Source organism: Ursus americanus, chromosome 27, assembly GCF_024610735.1.
Source record: "Ursus americanus isolate L20-20 chromosome 27, mUrsAme1.1.p, whole genome shotgun sequence".
Classification (NCBI taxonomy): domain Eukaryota; kingdom Metazoa; phylum Chordata; class Mammalia; order Carnivora; family Ursidae; genus Ursus; species Ursus americanus.
The window spans coordinates 19489769-19514752 of record NC_142153.1 but is presented as its reverse complement, the minus strand read 5'-3'; the positions used below and the strand labels follow the sequence as shown (position 1 = coordinate 19514752).

General features: G+C 38.9%; 1 protein-coding gene across 7 annotated transcripts in view; it reads right to left on the bottom strand.

Moving 5' to 3' along the window:
- Positions 1 to 24984, bottom strand: part of MTUS1 (microtubule associated scaffold protein 1) — a 164884-nt gene that overhangs the window by 39293 nt on the left and 100607 nt on the right. For 5 of the 7 annotated variants that reach the window (XM_045779258.2, XM_045779257.2, XM_045779260.2 and 2 more), the window contains one exon: positions 24068 to 24106. The exons of 1 other annotated variant lie outside the window; for it this stretch is intronic. In XM_045779258.2, the coding sequence (XP_045635214.2) occupies positions 24068 to 24106 (39 nt within the window). Of the gene's footprint in view, positions 1 to 9553; positions 10143 to 24067; positions 24107 to 24984 lie in introns of those variants that run through there. One more of the 7 variants, XM_045779261.2, reaches the window with a different exon arrangement.

Sequence of the window (24984 nt, the reverse complement as noted above, 5' to 3'; positions counted from 1 at the left end):
GAAGAGTCTGCTGTGGGACACAGTGAGGAAGGCCTTACGACATTCTCTGACCTCTGCTCTTTAGGCTCCAAAAAGGGTCCATTCTAAACTCACCTGCTCCATAATACTCTCCAAATTTAATCATCCGCAGTGTCATTTTCCTGAGGAGCAATCAGCTCTTTATCTGCGACTGTCCTGAATGTTGCCCCGACACAAGTGTACTGACACACGCTTCCTACTTGCAGCAACGGAAGAGCAAACCCGTGGTAATCTGTATCATCTCACCAAGATAGTGGTGTAAGTTGTCATTCAGGTCCTCGATTATTACCTAAGTTTACTTTAACCTTCGTAGTGTTCCTTTATTGGTTTACTCTAAAAGAATGAATAGTAATCACAATGTAGAAGCCACACATAATTTTTTCTCTTCTAAGTAAGTACGGTATTTATTTACATGAAACATTTCAAGCTCAGGAAAGCAGTATTCAGACTTATAAAATTACCCAAGCTAACTCTTTTTGGAGGTGGAGGGTAAGACTTTAAGACACCTAAGCATTTAAAATTTTACATTACTATAGTTTGTCAGAAATATTTTGTTGGGGCGCCTGGGTGGCACAGCGGTTAAGCGTCTGCCTTCGGCTCAGGGCGTGATCCCGGAGTTATGGGATCAAGCCCCACATCAGGCTCCTCCACTATGAGCCTGCTTCTTCCTCTCCCACTCCCCCTGCTTGTGTTCCCTCTCTCACTGGCTGTCTCTATCTCTGTCGAATAAATAAATAAAAAATCTTAAAAAAAAATATTTTGTCATTACTATATATAGTCAGAATTTGTTGCAATGATTTGTATTACTTTTTAAAAAAATTTTAAGTAGATTACAGAACAGAAGGTATATTCATATTAAAAACTCCCATCTCAGAATAATTATGCTTACACAATTTTTCCTCAAAAAAAAAAAAATCCAAACTTGACCTTAACCATTTTCCATGTAGCTGGCAGGAAATAAGCAGATTCCTCATGTTCTTAAAATGAACTACTAACTACAAAGAAAACAAATTCATTACCTCCAGAAATACTTTTAAGAAGATACCACCTCCCTCGATTGTTGGTTCTCTAAATAATCCAGATGTTCACCTTAATGTTAAGTTTATGAACTTCAGGACTAAAAGAGCATAAAAATGGAACAGAGCAAAAAAAAAAAAATCTGCAAGTAATACAATTTTAGTCCTGTAACATTAACAATTCTGAAGATACTGAATATAAACATTTTCACTGTAATCATCTAACATCAAAATTTCATCAGAAACAGTGGAATTTCATCAAAATTTCATCAAAAAAGTAGAGGAAAAATCTGAATTTTTATTTCAACTTAAAGAGGAAACAAGTGTCTCTTGTTATACTCACTAGATATGAACAAATTGGATAGGACTTTTCACAGAGCACAAGGAAAGGAATAAAATATATATCCACTGAGTTCCCACCAATGTGAATGACATGCTGTTTCTCAAGACAGCAGCCATTGGTACTGGCTTTCCCCCTTTTATTATTAAACAAACTATCTAAAATATTAAATTCTAGGCTTTGTGTGCACTTTTTTTTTGTTTTTGTCTTAATGATCATTTTGACTTACCCAAATTAATAGGCGGCTAAAAAACTGCTTGACATCCCAAAGCCTGCTTATACCAAGAAGTTCTTTTGATTTCAGTAATTGTGACATAGACCCACATGGTGTCCTTTTTAATTCAACACATAGAAGACTACAGCACCGAGAATAATATTTTGTCACCATTAGGAACTTATTCCAAAACAAGAGCAAACATCCACAAGGCCCTTCCCTTTGCAGTCCCTACCTCACGCGCATTTGCTAGTCTGGAATTTTTGAACGCTATCTCTTCTCTGACTTTCACATCTCGAGCGAGCCAGCTCACATGAGGTCACCATGGTGCCCGTGAGGCCATCCCCTGTGGTTCCGTGCTCACTCAAAGCCACTGATAGTGTCCCTAACCACTGCATCTGTGTTGCTGCAATCCCATGTTGCCCAACAGGAGACCCAGGAAAACGGCATGACTGAACCCAGGGGCATGCAGGCCTAAGACCTGAGTGTGGGGGAAAAAATGTGCCCCAATGTGCCAAAGTGGATCAAAAATGTGTATTAAGGACCACAGACTACCTCACAATTGAAAGGAAAAATAGCCAATTAAAAAAAAAATCAACTTTAGAAATTTTTATGACACAAACAATAAAAAAGAGAAGTTTATTCTCAAAGTACTGACCAGTTAAGGAAAAGAAACTGAGGAGACAGGTGCCTCAAACTCAGGTCACCAGGGAACAAAGGGGAAAAGGCAAGTCTCTCAACCCAAAGAAAGCTCTATTAGTCTTCATTTTCCCAAGCACTGGATATTTGCTATTTATAAAAAGGACTCTCACATGCTAAAATAACGCAACATATCACCTAAGACAAATACAGAAAACTGATGTTCAAATGTTGGAAATATTTAACACCACATCTGACGTCTTTTTTTACCTAATTAATAATGTGCGTACTCAATGAAACATTTAACTCTAAAACGTGCTTTAGAGCGAACACAAAGTATTATAATCTGTATTGTTTTATTTATAGAGTGATTCTCTATTAACCAAAATTCAATCAGAATATTTCAATTGTTCTAATTACGTATTTACTAAATTTTCTTGCCATATTCCTGTAGTTGCTGCTCCTGGTGAAAGACACTCTTCTTCTTATCCTGAATCCGACTCCAAACTGTAATGTATGACGTACTTTCCGTATTTGTGAGAAAACAGATTCCTACATTAAAACACAACTTAGTGTAGTTTTTAAAAAACTTCAGGTATGTGAAACTTGTGAGTTATGTCTAACTTCTAAAAACTTATCAAAACATGGGACATCTGGGTGGCTCAGTTGGTTAAGCGTCTGCCTTCGGCTCAGGTCATGATCCCAGGGTTCTGGGATCGAGTCCCGCATCGGGCTCTCTGCTCAGCGGGGAGTCTGCTTCTCCCTCTGTCTGCTGCTCCCCTCGCTTGCGCTCCCTCTCTCTCTGACAAATAAATAAATACGATCCTTAAAAAAACTTATCAAAACATTACCTATTATGAGTGAAAATGGATTCAACACAGCACTGCCTTCTGAAGTAGACCTCTCTAAGTACAAAATGGCACTTTTTAGGGGCACCCGGGTGGCGCAGTTGTTAAGCGTCTGCCTTCGGCTCAGGGCATGATCCCAGTGTGCTGGGATCAAGCCCCACATCAGACTCCTCCGCTGGGAGCCTGCTTCTTCCTCTCCCACTCCCCCTGCTTGTGTTCTCTCTCTCTCTCTCGCTGGCTGTCTCTGTCAAATAAATAAATAAAATCTTTAAAAACAAAAATGGCACTTTTTAGTGTCCTAGCAAAGCTGTAGCTCGAAGCCCACCACAGCTATGGGAGCTCAGCATTGATCTATTATAAATATTTTTAGCCTAACTCCATTCACAGCATCAGTTCTCAGTAAGGGCTTATCAGTGTGGCAAAAGGCCAGCAAGATCTTCAAAGACTGCTTTCAAGGAAGCCAAAGAAGAATGTGGATTCACAGTACAGGAACAAGGGAATGATGGAAGGCTACGTGTCTCATCTGTTATTCTTGAATTGGGTCCCTTTGATGTCTTTTGTAATCTACAAATGATTGAATCTTTTAACTTTTTACACACAAGTTCTAATATGTCAGGTTTTTTATGGAAGCTTTCTAAAATGCCTTCATTGACTTCTGAATTTTGTACTGTGAGAAACAAAAGAGAAATTCAAGTTTATTTAGCATCACCTTGGCAACACCTACCACAAATGTACAAATAAAAATATTAACCTTCGTTAACACATTTTCAGTATATAAAAGCCATAGTCAAATGGACACATTCTTTCTCAATTTATTTTCACTGAAAATTACTTCATTTAAAATCAAAATCAGGGGCGCCTGGGTGGCACAGTGGTTAAGCGTCTGCCTTCGGCTCAGGGCGTGATCCCAGCGTTCTGGGATCGAGCCCCACATCAGGCTCTTCCGCTATGAGCCTGCTTCTTCCTCTCCCACTCCCCCTGCTTGTGTTCCCTCTCTCGCTGGCTGTCTCTATCTCTGTTGAATAAATAAAATCTTAAAAAAAAAAAAACAAAATCAAATGTTGATCTATACGTCCAAAGAGACTTCAAAGTGTTTAATTGAAATAATTACAAAATAGGTAACCGTTACCAAAACCTATCCATGTCACGAAAGAGAAAATATAAGCAACCAAATCTGTTGCAAGATCAGACTTGTTAAATGATATACTCCCTTTATTTATAAGCAGCTAATATCAGCTTTTGAGAATTAAGGGTTTGACCCTCTCTGGGTCAGATACTATCAAAAAGCTCTATCTAACCTCTCTTGTACATGCGTGCTCTGGAGACTGGAGAAGGCACTCAGTTTCACAGCCTCCCTTGCAGGTAGCCAGCCATGTGACTGCTAGTAAGACAATGACATGTAAGCTTTGCGACTGAGCACCACCCAATTTTCTTTTCTTTTTTTCCCCCTGCCTGAAGCAGCGATCCTGAGATCACAAGGCAACAGTCACGAGGAGGGAGCTAAGAAAACAGAGATGTTGATCCTGATGTTGCTGGGCCACCGAACAACATTTTAGGTGAAACAAATAAGTTACTTCTGAGTTAAGCGGTCTTAAACTGCAGCTAAAAGCAATTCTTCTTGATGCTCTCAAAAATGAATACCGAACATAATTTGATGATTGTGTTCTCATTAAATTGATTCATATTCTGCCCTGTTCTTACTGAATAGTCAAAATGGCTCTCTTCAATGTGGCTTTAAGGAAATGAAATATCTTGTTCTATTAAGAATACTTCTGCCCGGGGCACCTGGGTGGCTCACTCCTTAAGCGTCTGCCTTCGGCTCAGGGCGTGATCCCAGGGTTCTGGGATCGAGCCCCACATTGGGCTCCTCCGCTGGGAGCCTGCTTCTTCCTCTCCCACTCCCGCTGCTTGTGTTCCCTCTCTCACTGGCTCTCTCTCGCTCTCTCTCTGTCAAATAAATAAATAAATAAATCTTTGGGGGGAAAAAAAAAAGAATACTTCAGCCCCTCAGGAGCACCTAAGGTGGCGCAGCTGGTAAGCGCCCAGGTTATGATCTCCCGATCTCAGGACCCTGAGACTGAGCCCAACTCTGCTCTGCGCTCAGTGGGGAGTCTACGTGACATTCTCTCTCCCTCTCCCTCTGCCCTCCCTCACTGGCTCTAAAAATAACAATACTTCTGCCCCTCATTAATATATATGTACTGCACCCTTCCCCTTTGCTATAATAGTTGCTTTTATTTTTTTAAAGATTTTATTTATTTATTCGACAGAGATAGAGACAGCCAGCGAGAGAGGGAACACAAGCAGGGGGAGTGGGAGAGGAAGAAGCAGGCTCCCAGCAGAGGAGCCTGATGTGGGGCTCGATCCCAGAACACCGGGATCACGCCCTGAGCTGAAGACAGACGCTTAACGACTGCGCCACCCAGGCGCCCCTGCTTTTATTTATTTTTTAGAGAGGGGGTGGGCGGGTGGAGAGATGACTCTGCGATGGATCTCACCATCCTGAGATCACGACTTGAGCAGAAATCAAGAGTTGGACATTTAACCTACTGAGCCACCTAGGCGCCCCTATAGTAATTGCTTTTAATCTCACTAGCTCAGCAAAAAGAAACCTAAGTGCAGTGAACTGCCTTCACCTCAATCAAAAAATGTTAACTCTATGAGGTTCAAAATGGCACTTTTCATAATAATTAATACAGTTGTATCCAGCTAACACAAAATTTTCACTGAAAATTTTGAAAGAAAAACTGAATTCTGGTAAAACTGATGGTAAGGAATATTTCAACTAAGAAGATTCTTTTCTTTCCATGACTCATTTTTGAAATTAGAACCCATATGCAGAAGCAAAATTCTGAAATAAGAGATGACTATTTTGGCAAAAGAGACTATTGCCAGCATTTTGGCAAGCCACAGAAATCACTTCTGGACGTCTTAAAGATTAGCACTTTGACACGGACACCTTCATCTGTGCTTGACATCCTGCAACATCACTCAGAACGCTGACAAATTCGCTTTTCCTTGTCTTGTCCCTATTTACAGAGGCCATGACATCCTGGATTCGACAACACGTTCTGTGAACGGGCGCCACCCAAGAACGACATGCTGGAGCACAGTGGCCCCTATAGGGAGGTTCAGTGAAAGGGACCCTGGTCCCTGTGATTGCCCCCCTCCTTGCTAGCACCTCTCTGTCTACAGTCTATGCTCAGACATATTACAATTCTTTTGTTTCCTTGAGGGTGCCATCCTCTCCCTAGCTCCAGGCTTCCCCATGCTGCTCTCTCTGCCTCGAACACTTTGTTTCTTGGCTAACTCCACATATCCTGAGAGTCCAGCTTAACCGGCACTTCTGGAAGGCCTAGAAAAAGTTAGCTTCACCTGCTAGGGGTTACCTGGGCATCCAGTCTGTGCCCTACCGTAATCACTTGATGTTCTGTTTCATTATAGGCCGTGTGAAGGCAGGAGCCATGTGTGACTTAGTCCTGGTTCTATTTTCCGCATCTAGCATCGAACCACGTCTAATAGGTACTCACTTATGAAACGAATGAACGAATCCTGCAATGTGAAAGACAGTCTGGAAAGAGGTAAAAGTGGGTGCCTGCCTGGCTCAGTCAGTACAGCATGACTCCTGATCTCTGGGTCTTAAGTTCAAGCCCCATGCTGGTCGTAGAGCTTATTTTAAACACTTTTTTAAAACGTTTTTTTTTAAAGTCATCTCTACACCCAACATGGGACTCGAACTCACAACCCTGAGATCAAGAGTCACATGTACTAGATATGGATTCCAAGAGCCTGGGGTTGTAGCCTTAGTTCTGCTAGTAACCAAGTGAATGACCTCAATTGCTCACACACACAGAGCTACAAAATAAAGGAATCAGATGAGATGATTTCTGAGGTCCTTTTTAACCTCAAATGCTATGAATTTTTCTGGCTATAGATTGAAAAGCCCTGGATGTATTATACCTGAAAATTCATCTTATCCAAACTCATTCTCTCCTTGTCGCCCAAACTCAGTTAATACTCATGACACCATGTTTTTCCTTTCTCCTGTCTTATAACATCAGTCATGGTTGAATCATTATTCTTCCTCATTTATCCACGACTAATTGGTTGTAAGAATCTAAGACTCCATCCTTTGAAATCTCTATTTGTTTTTACAATAAGCCACTAATCTAGTTCTAGAATCCAGGTCAGCACGCTGCCATTTTGGCAACCAAGGCCAACAGCACTCACTTTATTAAGAATACAAACACGAGTTACAGCTTATAGCCCATAAGAATCCATGCAGGGACTTCATTTCATTGAGAAATGTCTCAGACCTTTAAATTACATAATACGGGATAAGCTCACAAAAGATTCTTACTGGGGATAAGTAGAATTATATTCTTTACGTAAGTTTTAAATGCTTCCCACACAGGGAAAAAAAAAAAAAAGCCTCTTTTTTCATCACCACTATTCACCAGATAGAACAGAATTACAGCAGAAGTCACAGCCAGGAAAATCTAGAAGCCAAGAGTTCTAAACAGAGGGGCCAGGTTTTAATCCCATTTCTGCCCCCCCCCCCCCCCCCGTATGCCCTTGAGCACGGTAATTCACTTCTCTGCGCCTCTGACTTCCTGGTGTCAGAGAAGGTAAACTAGATCCCTTCTAAGCACACTCAGGCTCCAAAAATTTCACTGCAGCCAAAAGAATGTTGCCAAGTGTTTTTACAGAAATTCCAAAAACAAAAGGTACCTAAAAGAGCAACTATTAGTCAAAGTCTGATAATAAAAGCCTTTTGTCTTTTGCTTAAGCTGCCTTGGAAATTCACCTGCTTCACAAAAATACAATAAATGACCTAAGATGTTCACCAGAAGAAGATTGGTTAAATAGATCATGGCACTCATGACTGTTAAAAAGCAGAGGTAGATAAACATGTGTTAACATGAAAATCTAAGATATATTGCCTTTAAAAAGCAAGCTATAGAAGAGTGTGTGTGTGTGTGTGTGTGTGTGTGTGCGCGCGCGCACGCGCGCTACCATTCCTTTATAACCAAAGAGTCTATAAAAATCTACACAGGCTTACATATGATGAGCAAGTTACTGGAAGGCTTTGCAAGCACCCAGGAGAGTGGTGGCCTCTGGAGAGAGGGCAGGGGGCCCGGGCAAGACACAAGCTCACTTGGAATTACAGGACCTCTGTACAGATTGACCTTCTCTTTTACTTGGAGCACAGATTTTTTTTTTTTTTTAAGTTAAACGCTATCTGGAGCTCTTTTAGATCATACAGATTATTGCAAGTACAAGACACCCTTTTATTTCTTCACTTTTTCTTTTAAGGTAGAAAAAAATGACAGGGGCACTTAGGCTGGGAGAGAGAGCCACTGTTCTGCCTCCTCACACCTCATTTACCTTCAGCTGCCAGCTCAGGCCGAGGGAAAGGCTGGCAGACTTCAGTGACAGGTCAAGGGGAGTTATGAAACATGAGGAGAAGGTCCTGGAAAAAATGAGAGATATCCCACAGGGAAGGGAGATGCCTCTGGGAAAACTAAGAAGAGTCCGTTGGAAAAAAAAAAAAAAATCACAAGGGACAGAGATGGAAAACAAGACACATCAGGGCTGACATGAATAAGAAACAAGAAAAAAAAATCTGTTTACATACTCAGTCCTATTACAGTCAACACTAACCAGCCAGAATCAAATATAATGACACACTTGTTTTTACAGCATAAATCAACATAATTTACCATAGCTGCAACTGTTATCTGGAACAAAAGCGAACAATGTGAGGCAATTAACTGAATCCCCTACAAGTGGGCACGCAGGTTTACAGATGCCTAGAATCCTCACTGCATGGACTTCCATCTTAGGCACAGAGAATACAAAGCAGGTACAAGCATAAATATCAGAGGTAGTCTTTTGTGATTGCAAACATTTTCACCAGGACGCTGGGACAACTTCAGTTTTGTTTGGCTTTGTGTCTCACTTATTACCTCTCCACAAGCACCAGGATGTTTAAATTTGGAAATATTTATAACTTAGAAATCGTTTAAATGTTAAACTAACCTATCATAATCCCAGTGAGAAAGTACACATGAAAAACCATAGATACCCTCTCATTTCGTCTCCTCCTTGAAGGACAAGAGAAATACTATCTTACACACTCCCCACTTCCAAAATCATCTGAAGTAAAATGTCATTTAACAGGTGCTGATTTTCACAGATCTGGCTGGTGTCAGAAAAGAGCTAGGGAGCACCAAGACAACACTTCTGCTCTCTATAAACAAAGCAGACACACATCCCCTCACACAGAAGCAAAGCATCAGACGCTCGTGTATTGAAATGTTAAGAGCAAAATGTCTATTTCTACAAAGAAAGCCTCGTTCTCGCAGAGCTTTCTTTCCTCAAGGACGTAGCTCCTTAGGAGATTTCTGAGAAGCAGCTGCAAGTTAATCAAGATGTCCCCCACGCACCACTCCACAGAGATGTAGGCAAGACAAACCTGTATGGAAAATGACAGCGCTTTTCCTAAACCCTGAAGGAAGTCGGAGGTTTCGAAGCAATCCTTTGGCAGTCAGTCGGACGTGAATGGTGGATAAGGAGAATTTGGGAGACAACAACATGTCTTCAGATCAGGTGGAACGACTTCACAGAAGAAACGGCTTCCAGGGACTCTCACATACTGTCTTTGTAAACTCAGGACTCTTCAAAGCCAAGAAGTAACAGCGGGAGAAAACATGCCTACATAGCAAATGTCATTCCACTGCACATACACAAAAGAAAAAAAGAAAAAAGCCCAGAGCTAGCCAAGTGTTCCTGGCTTCCGTTTTCACTTCCAGATGTTGCCAAAACAATACCCTTCCTCTGACTAAAATCTCCTGTTAGCAGATTCAGCAGGAAGCAGCCTCTGAATTACATCACACTGTACATGCTTCGGGGTTGTTATGGTTTTCATCAGAGATGGTAAAGGGGAGGAGAAAGTGGGTGGTCTTAGGAGCTTTATATAGCAACCAATAATGTCACGGATTCTCTCACTACTTGAAGGACTGCTCACGGAAATTAACTACTTTGAGCACTTAATGCTTATCTAGGAATTAGGAGAAAATTAAGATTTCTTTTTAGTCATCTATATTCTGATTCAAAAAATTTTAATTATATTCATACTGATAACACGTAATTTTTTCCGAATATTTTGTATGTAAATCTATAGAAAAAGTAATAGACGTTCCAAGGTATGGTTTTTAATAAAACTTCTATTACTGACAGATCGGTAAAAGATTCAACTTTAATAGTCATGTTCTGAGGACCTCACTAATCAACAAAAAAGGTTAAGGCAATTTCTCTACCAGATGTAATATAATAGTTTCAGAGGAATAAAATTAATCAGGCCACATTCTCAAGACGACACTTACTGCTTTATCAACTGCACTTAGGGAAAATCGGGTGGCCTCTCACAGTAACGTTTTGAGACTATGAACAAGCTAGGATCTGTTTTATTGGGATCTGTTAAATGTTTATCTTGGTAGTTTGTAAAAGTACATTAAAACATGATGGCAAAAACTAAAGGAAGATGAAGGTATGGATGGAAGAAAAGTACCCTGCAACATGCTCACTTAAGCAAAGGTAATATTAATAATCAGGAATAACCCAATAACCCTTTTTTCATTTAAAAAAGAAAACAATGTGCAAAAAAGGATCTATGCTTGTTTCCAAGATTTCTTAAGAAAACAAGACTTAGAAATAAATGTAGAGAACGTTAGCTGTAAATAACCCTATTATTGAATGCTATTAAAATGTTCAGGGAGCAGCTACGGTTTTTTAGAAAGTCTATGGAGCATTTACGGTGTGAAGAAGGAAGAAGATGGGCAGGAAAGGACATTCTGAATAATTCCTTTTCCCTCTTCCTCAATCCCAGAGCCTGCCATCTTAGAAGCTGTCAGTAAGAGATACAAACCCAATTATCTATCAAGGGTTAGCTGTGGGAAAGGTACAACTTGTTGATACACACAGGATGGATCTTGAAAACACATCACACCCATGACAACAGAACCACAAATAACCACGGAATTAAAGAAAAGCTACACTGAGATGTTGCCTCTTCATTCTATCACAGTTTTATTATTAAACAATCGCCCTTTTCCCAGATTCTGCATATGAATATGGCATAACCACCTCCCCCCTGCAACCCCCACAAAAAAACTTGTAACAACTAAAATATCAATCAGCATTACAATCATAAATAGAATGAAATTAAATATTGGTGTTAAAACCAGACCGGATACCACCCCATTTCAGATGTCATGCAGTTTTTTGTTTGTTTTTTCTTGTGAAATAATAGCAAACTCTAGATTATCCTGGTTAAAAGGGAAATCGTTTAGCCTAGACTACCCAAAAGAAGAAATTAGCAACGTGCCACCAACTCATCACAGTCATTAAAAGTTTTTACTTTAACTACGCTAAAGCTGTACCATAAATACCAGAAGTAAACGTCCCTAATGACCTTTTTAAACAGAACAAGGAACTGTAAGAATAAAAAACAGTGCTAGTCAGAAAGTCAAAAGGCAGAGAGTAGTCCTTGCTTGTGCAGTCAGGTACACATGCATACGCACGCGCGCGCGCACACACACACACACACACACACACACACACACACACACGAAAGAAGGCGTACTAGATAAAAGACTTACAGTCCCAGCAGGGTTTTCACGGCTTTCCCAACACAGTCTGCCCCCTGGTGGCAAGCGAGCGCAAGTGAGCCTTTCTACGAATGGTAACAGCCAACTCAGAATCTGGGTGCCAGGTACTCCCCTAAACATTTTATATGTATTCGCTCTTTTAAATAACTGAATGAGAGGTTATTGGGGAGTTAAAATTATTTTTATAACATACAAACTTTGGGGAGGGGTGGACCAGGAAGCACGGATTTTATTTTATTTCTTTCTCTAAAGATTTTATTTGTCAGAGAACACAAGCAGGGGGAGCGGCAGGCAGAGGGAGAAACAGGCTCCCCGCTGAGTAAGGAGCCTGATGCGGGGCTCGATCCCAGGACTCTGGGATTGTGACGTGAGCCCAAGGCCGACACTTAACCGACAGAGCCACCTAGGCATCCAGAAGCATGGATTTTTAAATTGATTCAAAAAGGTTCTTTTGATTACTTATTTGGTCAGTAATCACTTGTGCACAAGCATAGTTTCTGAAATTACACCAACTACAGGAGAAGTACGTAAAGAGCAGTGCCCATCGTTGTTATTATACAAAGTCTTCATTGAAGAGAATATCTAAAGATCACCAAGGACAGTGAACAAAAATTTAAGGAGCTTTTGTTACCCAAGAACACTGTTATTACAGTTATGAAAATTAGGAATAAGATGAATTTCTATGAGGGGCGGCAAAGCTTGTGTTAGGATGTCAAGTGGAAAAACAAAATCATGATTTAAAATTTAAACTTTAAAGAATAAGAAAATACTAAAGAACAAGAAAAAAATACTGAAGCAAGTATACAAAAATGTCAGCAATGCTGAGAGCTGGAGTAGGCAGGATTTTCAGTTTCTTTGCCATAGGTTTCTCTATTTTCCCATTTTTTAAAACAAAGATCACAGAGTCCAAAAAAATAGACTCTTAAGTAAGATGAAGTGACAGAATAGCTTTGTAAAAAGGGTACAGAATAAGCCAAGTTTCTATTAATGACACACACAAAAATTTTTAAATGGTGGAAAGTCTTTAGTAAGGCTTAATATGCAAACAAAAAAAGATATGAAATAGAGGGTGTGTTTGGCAGGTCAATATGGTATAGTATCCTAGTACATTCAAGAGAACCAGATTCCACTGCAGTCTGTGTGGAAGCGTGTGCATGCGGGTGTGTGTGTGCGTGTGCACACGGGTGTGTGTGCGTGTGCACGCGGCACGGGTGGCTAATCAGACTCCATTTAGAACACAATGATGTTACGATTCTAGACAGGATTCAAGCATACGCTGTGCAGGGCTGCTTAGACGCTAGGAAGTGCAACCACGCCAGGACCGATGTGTTTACTGCTGACGATCATGAAGAATCTACAGAAGATTAAAATTTACGCCAGGGATCCAAACACGTCTGTCCGATCTTCCCTAGAACTCTAACACCAAGTGTATCCGTCTTAATGTTTATCTCCTTGCTTTCCCTAACACCACACGACTGCCACATTTTCTCTATTTTTATGCCTTGTAGTCTTTACGGTCTTACGTTCAAATCTCTGTTCCAATTGTAGGAAGCTCAACTCTGGGTCCAATTGTTCCAGAATGTCCTCTTCCTTAGGAGGAAGAAGAGTGCCTATATTGTGAATATTTTAAAATTCACATAAAACAATTATAAAAAAATTTAGGCTCCACCTACCGATAAGATTATAAGTTCTCCAAGATCAGTGACATTGCTTTTTAGTTCATTGGTCTCCAAAAAATGTAAGACGTTATGTTTTATCCATGTAAAATGTTTTTAAAAACAAACACCCATCTTCACCTTCACTGTGGGATATTTCTTAAAAAAAAAATAAAAGTTAAATTACCTATACATCACAATGTTCTGTAACCAATTTTTAAACTTAATACAAGATTAATAAACTTCGTAAACTTAAAAACTTCTCACTTATCTTTCCAAGGCATTAGCCAACCCTCTATATTGCTTCTTAATGGCTTCAAAATTATCATTGAAACGTCAGTGAACATAATTTAAACAAGTGGTTTAACTTAAACGGGTGTTATTTAAATCATTCAGGTTGTTTCCAATCTTCCCCCCTTCTACACAATTCTGAAAGGCAAAACATAAAAAAAAAAAAAATCAGTATTTTCCCTTTAAACAAACTGATAAATGGAATTCCTGGGTAGAAGACTTTTGTTCTATGTCCCCGTAGTGCCTCCAGAAAGGCTGTTGTAATTTATCTACCCTCAGTGGTAATGTACGTGGTTCCTGTTCCTCACTCATTCACCAACACCAGCTATTACCTTAAAAACATACAAGCACTGAGAGCACATTATTTTAATGAGCCACTTGTAAATATTTTCATGTTTCCTAGCCCTTCATACTTTTTATTTTGTGTCTGTCCATTTACGTTTCTATTGCAGGGTCATCTTTACTGGTTGGTTTGTAAGAGTCCTTTCTGGAATAAATGTGTTACATATCTCATCCCAGTTTGTTGTGTGCTATTAACATTGTCTATAATTTTTGAGACATCACTGACAGAGAACATATTAGTTTCAGGTGTACAACATGATTCAATACTTGTATAGGTTGAAAAATAATCACCAAATAAATCTACTTATGGTTAACATCCATCACCATGTTTATAATGTTTTTGACAAAAGGGAAGTCTAACACTTTTGTTGTCATAATTATTAATCTTTTCTTTTGTACTAATATTCCTGGAAAAAGGCCTTTTCTCTGTCCAAGTCTATATCCTTAGCACTCTTATTCTACTTTTTGTTTAAAATCTCCATCGACATGGAATATTTTTGCATGTAGTGTGTGAAGTAGGAACCTCGCTCCTGCTGAAAAGAAGGCCTTTGTCCCAACAAGATTTGCTAAATAATCCAGGCGCCTGGGTAGCGCAGTCGCTAAGCGTCTGCCTTCGGCTCAGGGCGTGATCCCAGCGTTCTCGAGTCCCACATCAGGCTCCTCCGCTGGGAGCCTGCTTCTTCCTCTCCCACTCCCCCTGCTTGTGTTCCCTCTCTCGCTGGCTGTCTCTCTCTGTCAAATACATACATAAAATCTTTAAAAAAAAAAAAAAAAAAAGATTTGCTAAATAATCTACACTTTTCCCTGATGTTAAACACTAAATTTATCACATATCAAAACAAATGCTTTTTCAGTAGGATAAAAGTTATAATCATAAACAGACACTGAAAGACAGGCTCATCCCTTTTTTCACCAGGGGAAATGCTGGCTACACCAGTATTAGCTCATCAGAGCAAGTTTGCCACGCTCAACTGTATCCCAACACTTGGAAATAGGGGGTACAAAGAGCAACGCTATCTTCTTGTGCTGTATTTAGTAAATGGGTATGTAAGGAGCAGGGCATTTTCTAGTCTCCAAGCCAGACACCATGGCTCCCGAGCCTGATGATCTTGTGTAAAACAATCAGGGGGCTGGATAAATACACCTCTCAAGGTTTGGTATCCCAAACAGCTTTAATGTGCGGTAGAACCAAGGTAATTATAGTATGTGGTATGTGTGACATCTTCCTTATAAACAGTGAACCAAGTTTTATTTAGAATCAATGTTGGCTAAAATCTTTTAGCATCAGATTCTTTAAATAAATTATGGCAGCTAGTCCCCATGAGGATGGTTCTGGACTTTAAGTGGCTTTTCCTTTTTTTTTTTTTTTTTTTTTTAAAGATTTTATTTATTTAGTTGACAGAGACAGCCAGCGAGAGAGGGAGCACAAGCAGGAGGAGTGGGAGAGAAAGAAGCAGGCTCATAGCAGAGGAGCCTGATGTGGGGCTCGATCCCAGAACGCCGAGATCACGCCCTGAGCCGAAGGCAAACGCTTAACGACTGCGCCACCCAGGCGCCCCTTTAAGTGGCTTTTCCTGCCTGCTTTACAGATTTAAAATAATTCGGCATCCTGCAAAAGAACTCAGAATAAGCCACTAGAATCCTAAGAACAATGGAAGGAATTCTCATCATCACCGTCCCTGGCAGCAGAAGCAGCTACCATGTGAGAGCTTTTTATACAACAATTCTATGAAGTCAAAATTACTCCTATCCTGGGGATTATTCCTAGAATATTCCCATATTCCCAAATGAGAAATTTGAGACGTGGACAGGCTTAGCAACCAGCCTAAGGTCAGGACACAAGCAGATTGTGGCAAGACTAAGATTCAAACCAGTATTCAATGCCTCAGAAGTTTATTCTCTTTCTGCTCCTCTTTACTGTCTTAAGAAATAATGGAAGGGTCTTTGAAATAACTGATGAAAAGTTAAGCTAAAACAGTGAAATACACTTTTCACTATTACATTAGCCACAATTTAAAAATAATATCCCGTGTTGACCAGAGTACGGTGAAGCCAACACTCCTGTTGCAATCATGGTATAAAGGGATATGGGGCTTTAGGAAAACAGCTCAGTTATTCGAGTGAAAGGACTACAAATACACAGGTTTTGATTTACTTAAACTACTTTCAAGAATCTAGCCCAAGAAGTTTCCCCAAACTTTGAAAGTGAGAACTGCCCATCATAGAATCATTTATGTATGTGATAGAGGTACCCCTAATATTTAAGAGGAATAGTTAAAAGTTTCTGCATATGCTAAATGTAATAGTCAACAGAAGTGATTACTCATGTTAAGCAACAAAACAGGACATAAAGTTATCTGGATTTATTTAAAATCACAAAAATTAAAAAAAAAAGCTAAGGGGTGATATTTAAACCTCTACATGCTAAAATTTTTAGGATTTAGCAAACTGCTACAATTAACTGACCATTTTACTAAAGCAAAAGAATATGAAGAGATGGTTAATCTTCACCACTATTTGTTGCTTAAAAAAACTATCTCAAAGCCGTTACATGATCCACCCCCAGGTCATTGGCTATTTGGACACAACTCAACATCAAAGCTACTTCTCTAAAAGCCAACACACTGACATTTCCTCAGTGGCTCATCATAATACTGGGTTTGTCTTAAATAAGTAACCATCAACTAGGAAAATGAATGGAAAAGTCATGTTTATGAATTTTGAAAAAAATACATGTTCATGCCACATAATTGAGATTAAACTGTAATGCAGACCCCTTAAAACACATCTTCTCCACTGCAGTTATTACAACATTGATTATTAAGGGTTAATCGGAGACAGGAATTCTCTGACTCTTATACCTCATTTCTACTCCATAGAAAAAGGCTTTGCCAAAGAAAACCACAACATGATTCATAATTTCCACTTCTTTTCTCATTTAATCAGGAGTTAATTTGCTAATCTGATAACCATACTTGTCAAGGGTTACTGATACATCAAGGGCCAATGATATGCTTTGGAAATAAGGCATGATGTCAGTCCAACATTGTGAAAAGGAAAAATGCCTAATGTTAATAGTTTATTATAGAAAAGGGATAATATGCTGGGATCATTTACTACGCCTATCAGAAAAAATATCCTTTATAACAGTTTACATGATTATAGACTTGAGACACGAATGAAGAACGCCTTTCCGTGTTTCAGATTTAATTGAGATTAAGACAGGCATATTAGATTTATTTAGCCAGTACTTTTATTGTGACCAATATCAACAGCACCTTCTGAAGCATAGAAATGTTGCATACAAATACTCACCAAAAGAACTGCAAAACTTGTATTTTTAAAGCTATAAAAGTTATTGAAGGAAACTGAAGAAGATCTAACTAAAAGGGAAAACCTTCCACATTCATGGATCAAAATATCTGACATTGTAAAAATGGCAGTATTCCACAAATTCATCTACAGAGTCAACGCAATCTCTTTCAAAACCCCAGCTGACTTCTTTGCATAAATGGACACTGACCCAAAAGTTCATATAGAAATTCAAGGAACCCAGAATAGTCATAAGAATCTTGAGAAAGAACAAGTTAGGAAATTCACACTTCCTGACGTGAAAGCTTATTATATACCACAGTAGGCAACAGTGTGGTATTAGCAAAGAGAGACACATAGATCCATGGAATAGATTTGAGAGCCCAGAAATAAATCCTCACATTTACAGGCAACTATTTTTAACAAAGGTGCCAAGACATTTCAATGATGGAAAGATTAATGTTTTCAACAAGATGCAGGGACAACTGGCTATTGAAATGTAAAACAAGGAAGCTGGACCCTCTACTTCATTTACAAAAATCAACTTAAAATGGATCACAGGCCTAAGTCTAAGAGCTTAAAGTATAAAAATCTTATAAGAAAATACAGGTATAAATCTTCATGACCTTGCACCAATCAATGGCTTCTTCCACAGAACATCAGAATCGGAGAGAGGATCGAGGTGGCCAAGTAGGAGAATCCTGAGCTTACCTCCTGCCCCAGACACACCAAGGCTTCAACTACATATACGACAACTCTCTGAGAATGCCCTCAAGACTAGAAGAACAGCTCTTCTACAAAGATACAAAGGAAAAGCAACATGAAGAAGGGCAGGAGGGGCGGAGACACAGTTTCTATGTGACCCATACCTCCAGCACAACAATACACCAGCAGGAGGGCTTTCACAGTCCTAGAGATCCTCCCTGACAAGCAAGGGGTTCAAGCCCCACATTGGGCAGCTCCGCCCTGATAGGCCTGGCACCCAGAAACGAGTCCCTCATTGAAAATCAATGAGGCTTAATGCTGGGAGAACTGGAGGGCTACAGAAAACCAAGACTCCATTCTTAAAAGGCCTGTGCACAAACTTACTTGCTCTGAGACGTAGCAAAGCAGCAGTCTGAAAAGCACCTGGGCCATACATGAATGAGATTTGCTAATTTCAGGGTATGTGCTGAAGGGGCAGGGATCTGCAGGAACTTCTCCAGGACAGAGGTGCTAGCTGGTGCCATTTCTTGCCCTCCTGTCTAGCTGGCCTAACGCTGGTGGGTACCAGTTCTGACACTCCCCATCTACAGTACCAGCACCACTTGCCTTGCCCCACACTCCTCCATGGATGTGCCATATTCAACACAACTGTAAGAGAAGACAAAGTGGCTCCAGCCCTACCTCACCCAGCAGAAGAACCCAGATGGAACCAGTGTCCCCACACGAACTGAGAAGCTTTTACCTGCAACACCTAGCAGGCAGCCTCAAACAGAATGATGCCCTGCTAAAGCAGCTCCTGCCAGGAATTGGAGGGGGACCAGCCCCACCCATCAGTTTGTCAACAAGAGAAGTCATCCAATGAAAGAGGAATGAACACACGACCCAAAAAATGAGACACCACGGAATGCCTGATTCTGATGACCAGGGGAGAACGTGCTTCTGGACCTCATAGGACACTTTCTACATAAAGCCAACCCTTCAAGACCAGGAGACATAGTCGATCTACCTAATACATGGAAACAAACATAGATAGTCAGGCAAAAAGAGGAGACAGGAGTATGTTTCAAACAAAAGAACAAGACAAAACCTCAGAAAAAGAACTAAATGAAACAAAGATAGGCCACCTATCTGATAACGAAAGCAAAATGACGTTCGTAAACTCATTTAGCACAAGAGAAGTATGGAGGACAGAGTGAGAGCCTCGACAAGGAGATGGCTAACATTAAAAAAAAAAAACCAATCGTAGCTCAGAATACAATAACAGAAATGCAAAATACACTAGAGAGAATCAACAGCAGATTACAGAATGCAGAAAAATGGATTCGTGACCTGGAAGACAGAGGAGTGGAAATGATCCAAGCTCAACAGCAAGAAGAAAAAAACATTTTTTAATGAGGGTAGTTTAAGAAACCTATAAGGTAACATGAAGCATACTAGCATTTGTATTCTGGGGTCCCAGAAGGAGAAAAGACAGAGAAAGAGACAGAAAACTTATTTGAAGATATAATGGCTCAAAAATTCTAACCTGGGGAAGGAAGCAGACATCCAGGTCCAGCAAGCACAGAGAGCCCCAAACAAGATGAACCCGAAGACATTGACAAGAAAACACATTAACAGTGAGATGTAAAAAATGAAAAATAAGGAGGGGCACCCGGCTGGCTTAGTGGGTAGAGCACGCAACTCTCGATTTCGGAGGTGTGAGTTCAAGTCCCGTGTTGGCTGTTGAGATTACTTAAAAATAAAATCTTTTAAAAAATGAAAGATAAGGAGAGAATCTTAAAAGCAGCAAGAGAAAAACAACTAGTACGTACAAGGGAACCACCATGAGAGTATCAGCTGACTTTGTAGCAGAAACTGCAGGTCAGAAGAAAGTGGCATGCTAAATTCAAAGTCTGAAAAGAAAAAAATCTACAACCAGAAGACTCTCCCCAGCCAGATTAGCATTCAAAATTGAAGGAGGGCTCAAAAGTTTCCCAGACAAACAAAACAAGGAGTGCATCACCGTGAAGTTGGCCTTACAAGAAATGTTAGAGACTCTTTAAGCAGAAAAGGTCATGAGGCACCTGAGTGGCTCAGTTGGTAAAGTGGCTGACTCTTGATTTTGGCTCAGGTCATGACCTTGGGTTTTGGGATTGGCCCCAAGTCAGGCTCTGCATTCTGCTTGAGATTGTCTCTCTTCCTCTCCCTCTGCCCCCTCCCCCTGTGCACACATGCTCACTCTCTCTCTAAAATAAATAAATAAATATTAAGGGTGGGGGGAAGGTCACAGCCAGAAGAAAATAATGAAAGAAAAAGATTCTCACTGGTAAAAGCACACATACGGTCAAGATAGTGGGCCAATCACTTATAAAAATAGCATAAAGATTAAAAGACAAAGGCAATAAAGTCAATTGTATCCACAATAATTATTTTAGGTATACCAAAATAAGAGGGAGTAAAATATGACATCAAGTACATCGAACACAGAGGGAGTAGAAATGTAGTGCTTAAAATGTTCAAACTTAAGTAACTACCAACTCAATATAAATTGCCATATATACACACATATATATGGTGTTATATATAAATCTCATGGTAACCACAAACCAAAGACCTATAAGAGAGAAGCAAAAACTACAGAGAAGGGAATCCAAACAGAACACTAAAGAAAATCATCAAAACACAAGGGACGAGAGCAAGAGAAGTAGAGGGCAACAGAACAGAACCATAAAAACAATCAGAAGACAATAAAATGGCAATAAATACATACTTCTCAATGGTTACTTTTCAAATGTAAATGGACTAAACGTTCCAATCAAAATACCCAGGCTAGTTGAATGGATGAAAAAACAAGACCCATCCCTTCAGACCTAAGGACATACATCCTAAAAGTGAAGGGATAGAAAAAAATATATACCATGCAAATAGAAACAAAAAGAAAACTGGGATAGCAATACTTATATCAGACAAAGTAGACTTTACAACAAAGACTAATAAAGAAGGGAATTCCATAATAAAGGGATTGATCCAACAAAAACAATTTAAAAATTATAAACATCAATGCACCCAACATAGGAGTACCTAAACAGATAAAGCCAATATGAACAGACATGAAGGGAGAAACTGAAAATAGTATAATAAGGGCAGGGGACTTTAACACTCCACTTACATAAGCAGGTATCATTCAGACAAAAATCGATAAGGAAATAGTAGCCTTAAAATTACAGGCCAATATCCCTAGTGAACATCGATGCAAAAATCCTCAACAATATGTTAGAAAACCAAATTCGACAGTACATTAAAAGTATCAGACACCATGATCAAGTGAGGTTTATTCCAGATGTGCAATGGTGGTTCAACATCGACAAATCAATCAACACAATACAACACCTTAACAAAATGAAGAATAAATATCTATTGATTACCTCAATATATGCAGAAAAAGCAATGGACAAAATTTAACATCCATTTATTATAAAAACTCTCAAGAAAATGAGTATACAGGGAATATACCTCAGCATATAAAGGCCATATATGACAAACCCACAGCTCACAGCTTTTCCTCTAAGAGCGGGACTAAGACAAGGATGCCCATGGTCATCACCTTTATTCAAAACGTTACCAGGAGTCAACTCAAAATGGTTTACAGACCTAAATGTAAGACCTGAAACAATAAAATTAAAAGAAAACAGTCTTACCAAGATTTTTTTTTTTTTGGATCTGTCTCCTCAGCAAAGGGCAATAAAAGAAAAACTAAGCAATTAGAACTGTATCAAACTAAAAAGCTTTTGCACAGCAAAGGAAACCATTAAAAAAATGAAAAGGCAGCCCACTGCATGGGAGAAGATATTTGCAAATGATATATCCAATAAGGAGTTAATATCCAAAATACATGAAAAATTTCTACAACTCAACACAAAAACGAAACGAAACAAAACCAAGAGTCCAATTAAAAAATTGGCAGAGGAACTGGACATTTTCCCAGACATATAACAGATAGACAACAGATATATGAAAAGATGCTCAATGTTACTAATCAGCAGGGAAATGCAAGTCATAACCTCTATGAGATATTACCCTACACCCATCAGAATGGCTATTATTGAAAAGACAAGAAATAGCAAGTGTGGGTGAGGATATGAGGAAAAGAAAACCTTCATGCACGATTGATGGGAACCTTTACTGGTGCGGCCACTATGGAAAACAGTATGGTGGTTCCTCAACAAATAAAAAATTGCAATACCATACAATCTAGCAATTCCACTTTTGGATATTTAGCTGAAGAACATGAAAACACTAATTTGAATAGATATATGCATCCTTATGTTCAGTGCAGCATTATTTTCAATAGCCAAGTGGAAGTAACCTACGTGTCCATCGATAAATGAATGGATGAAGGTATGTGGTATAGATACACAATGGAATATTACGTAACCATAAAAAAGAATGAGAAAGCGAAAAGAGCAGGAGAAAATATTTACAAATCGTCTTTTTGATAAGGATCTAGTAACTCAGGTTATGTATAAAGAACTCCTACAATTCAACAATACAAATAATTTTTAAATGGGCAAAGGTTTTGAATAAATGTTTCCCCAAAGGGCCAATAAACACATGTAAAGATGCTCAACGTTACTAGCCATCAGGGAAATGCAAATCAAAACCACAGTGAGACACCACTTCATAACCATCAAGCAAGTGTTGGCAAGAATGTGAAGGAACTAGACCCTCATACACTGTGGTGGAAATGTAAGATGGTACAGTCACTTTGGAAAACATTCTGGAAGTTTCTCAGTTAAATAGAGTTATACCGTCTAGCTTCCTATTAAAGGTTATCTGATTTTCTAACATAAAATCATTCTACAGCATATTAGCTCTGTTTTTCTCTCAAATACCAGGATTACCAGAAATTTAAATTTTTCTTTACTTTAAAAGAAAATAAAAATCTCAGTATATATAGAATAGTGTGTGTGTGTGTGTGTGTGTGTGTGTGTGTGTGTGTGTGTTAATTAGAAAAGATCTAGTAAAAATAGATTCAAACTCAGGCTATCGGGAACCTTTAGAATTTAAATTACTCTGATGGTTGAGTCTTCTCTAGCTTTAAGAACTTACAAAAGGTTAACAACTGTGATGTAATTCCCTCACACATCCCTGTTTGATTAACCTGGAAACATCAAGGATATTAGTTATTCCCTTTATCAATATACCAACCCTATTTTCTTTAATTACTTCCTAAATATAGGGCCTCACAAACTTCTACCTCCTGCCTAGCTTCCTGAAGAGAAGGCCCTTGTTCATCTCTGGCTCATTATTGTATCCTTAGCACTGAACACTGTCACAAGCATGAAAAATTGTAGTCAATGTGCTATAATACCTTTATCCCTTCTAAACTGCTGTTCTAATCTTCGATGCATTTAGAAGCCACATAACTGTCTTATAAATGAATATTAAATTAGAGAATGCAGTAGTATATGGGGACCTGATTACTATAGATCAAGTGTAGGAACTGTAGTGAATACATTTCATGAATCTTTATGGCTTCTCAAGAGACAAAACTTTCAGGTCCCAGTTGTGCTTCAAATGGGTGAAGCTGTTTTAAAGACAGATACAAGTTTGTTCAGTAGAAGTGTAAAAAAGAACAGGAAAATGTTAAACTGAACTGTTAAAAGGTGTTAAAACCTGATACTGAGATTTAGCAATGAAACTATACAACTTTAAAAGAGCATTTATTGTAGAAAAAAGTATATTCTCCACTTTAGATCACATTTTAAAAATATCATTTTAAAAAACTAAAATTGCCTGTTATTAATAAAACGTCTTTTTGTGTCAGATCGCTTGTTAATCAGGCTGACCAAGTTTTGACCTACGCTGGTCCAACTCATAAAGAGTTAAGTTTATGCCACGAACCTGAAATTCTGTTTTAAGGAAAACAGTAGGAAAAAAAAAATCACTGTAAATATATTTAAATACTTGCAATGATAACATGACTTTACAAAAAGATTCTTTTTTCTCCCTCCATATTTAAAAGTTGCCACTTACCCACATTAAAAGCTGTAAATAGATTTTTTCTTGAGGAACCTAAAAAATAAAAGAAGTATTTGTAAAATACACATTTTGAGTGAAATATCACACAAAAATTTGCCATTTAAAAATATTTTCAAAACAAAAACCAAAAAATATTTTCAAAACAAAAAATTATTTTCAAAAACAATCCATTATCTAAATTTTAGGTTCCAGATGAGAAATACCACTGAAATATAATCAACTTCGTCAAGTATATTCTAGGTATAAAATGATACTCTAAATAACATCAGGATGAGAGTTTAAGGGTGATATGAATTCACTGTCACAAATATGATAGGAAAACTAGAGTATTTTTTCAGCCAGAGTGCAAATGTTAACAGTACTGAATTTGCACCCATATTACAGTTTATGCTATTCCACTGCTGACAGAGGAAAAAGGCAGGTCATTTATGAAAGAAAGTCACTAACATGTGATTTCTAAATTGCCAGGCATTAAATCCAATTCACATCCTATTCAGCTAGGAAGGAAAGAATACTTAAGCTTCTTCTCCAAACTGACACAACATGAAACACAACCAGGGGATCCTTTCGCGATGTGTATGTATATCAAATCACCAAACGTACTACAGTTTTGTCAATTATGCATTAATAAATATGACCAAAATACAAGTAGTGGTAATACATACAGAGCTACAAAGATAAGTCACTAGAAGAAAACTAGGAGTGCTTCTACTTGACCAGAGATTGGCATTTCTAGAACATCATCACCTGCATATTACCAGTTAGAACAGCTGCCACATTCTAGTTGTAGAATTTCACATAGACCATAATCTCTTAAAATATGTGGCCATTAGGGGCGCCTGGGTGGTTCAGTTGGTTAAGCATCGAACTCTCGGTTTCAGATCAGGTCATGATCTCAGGGTCGTGAGATC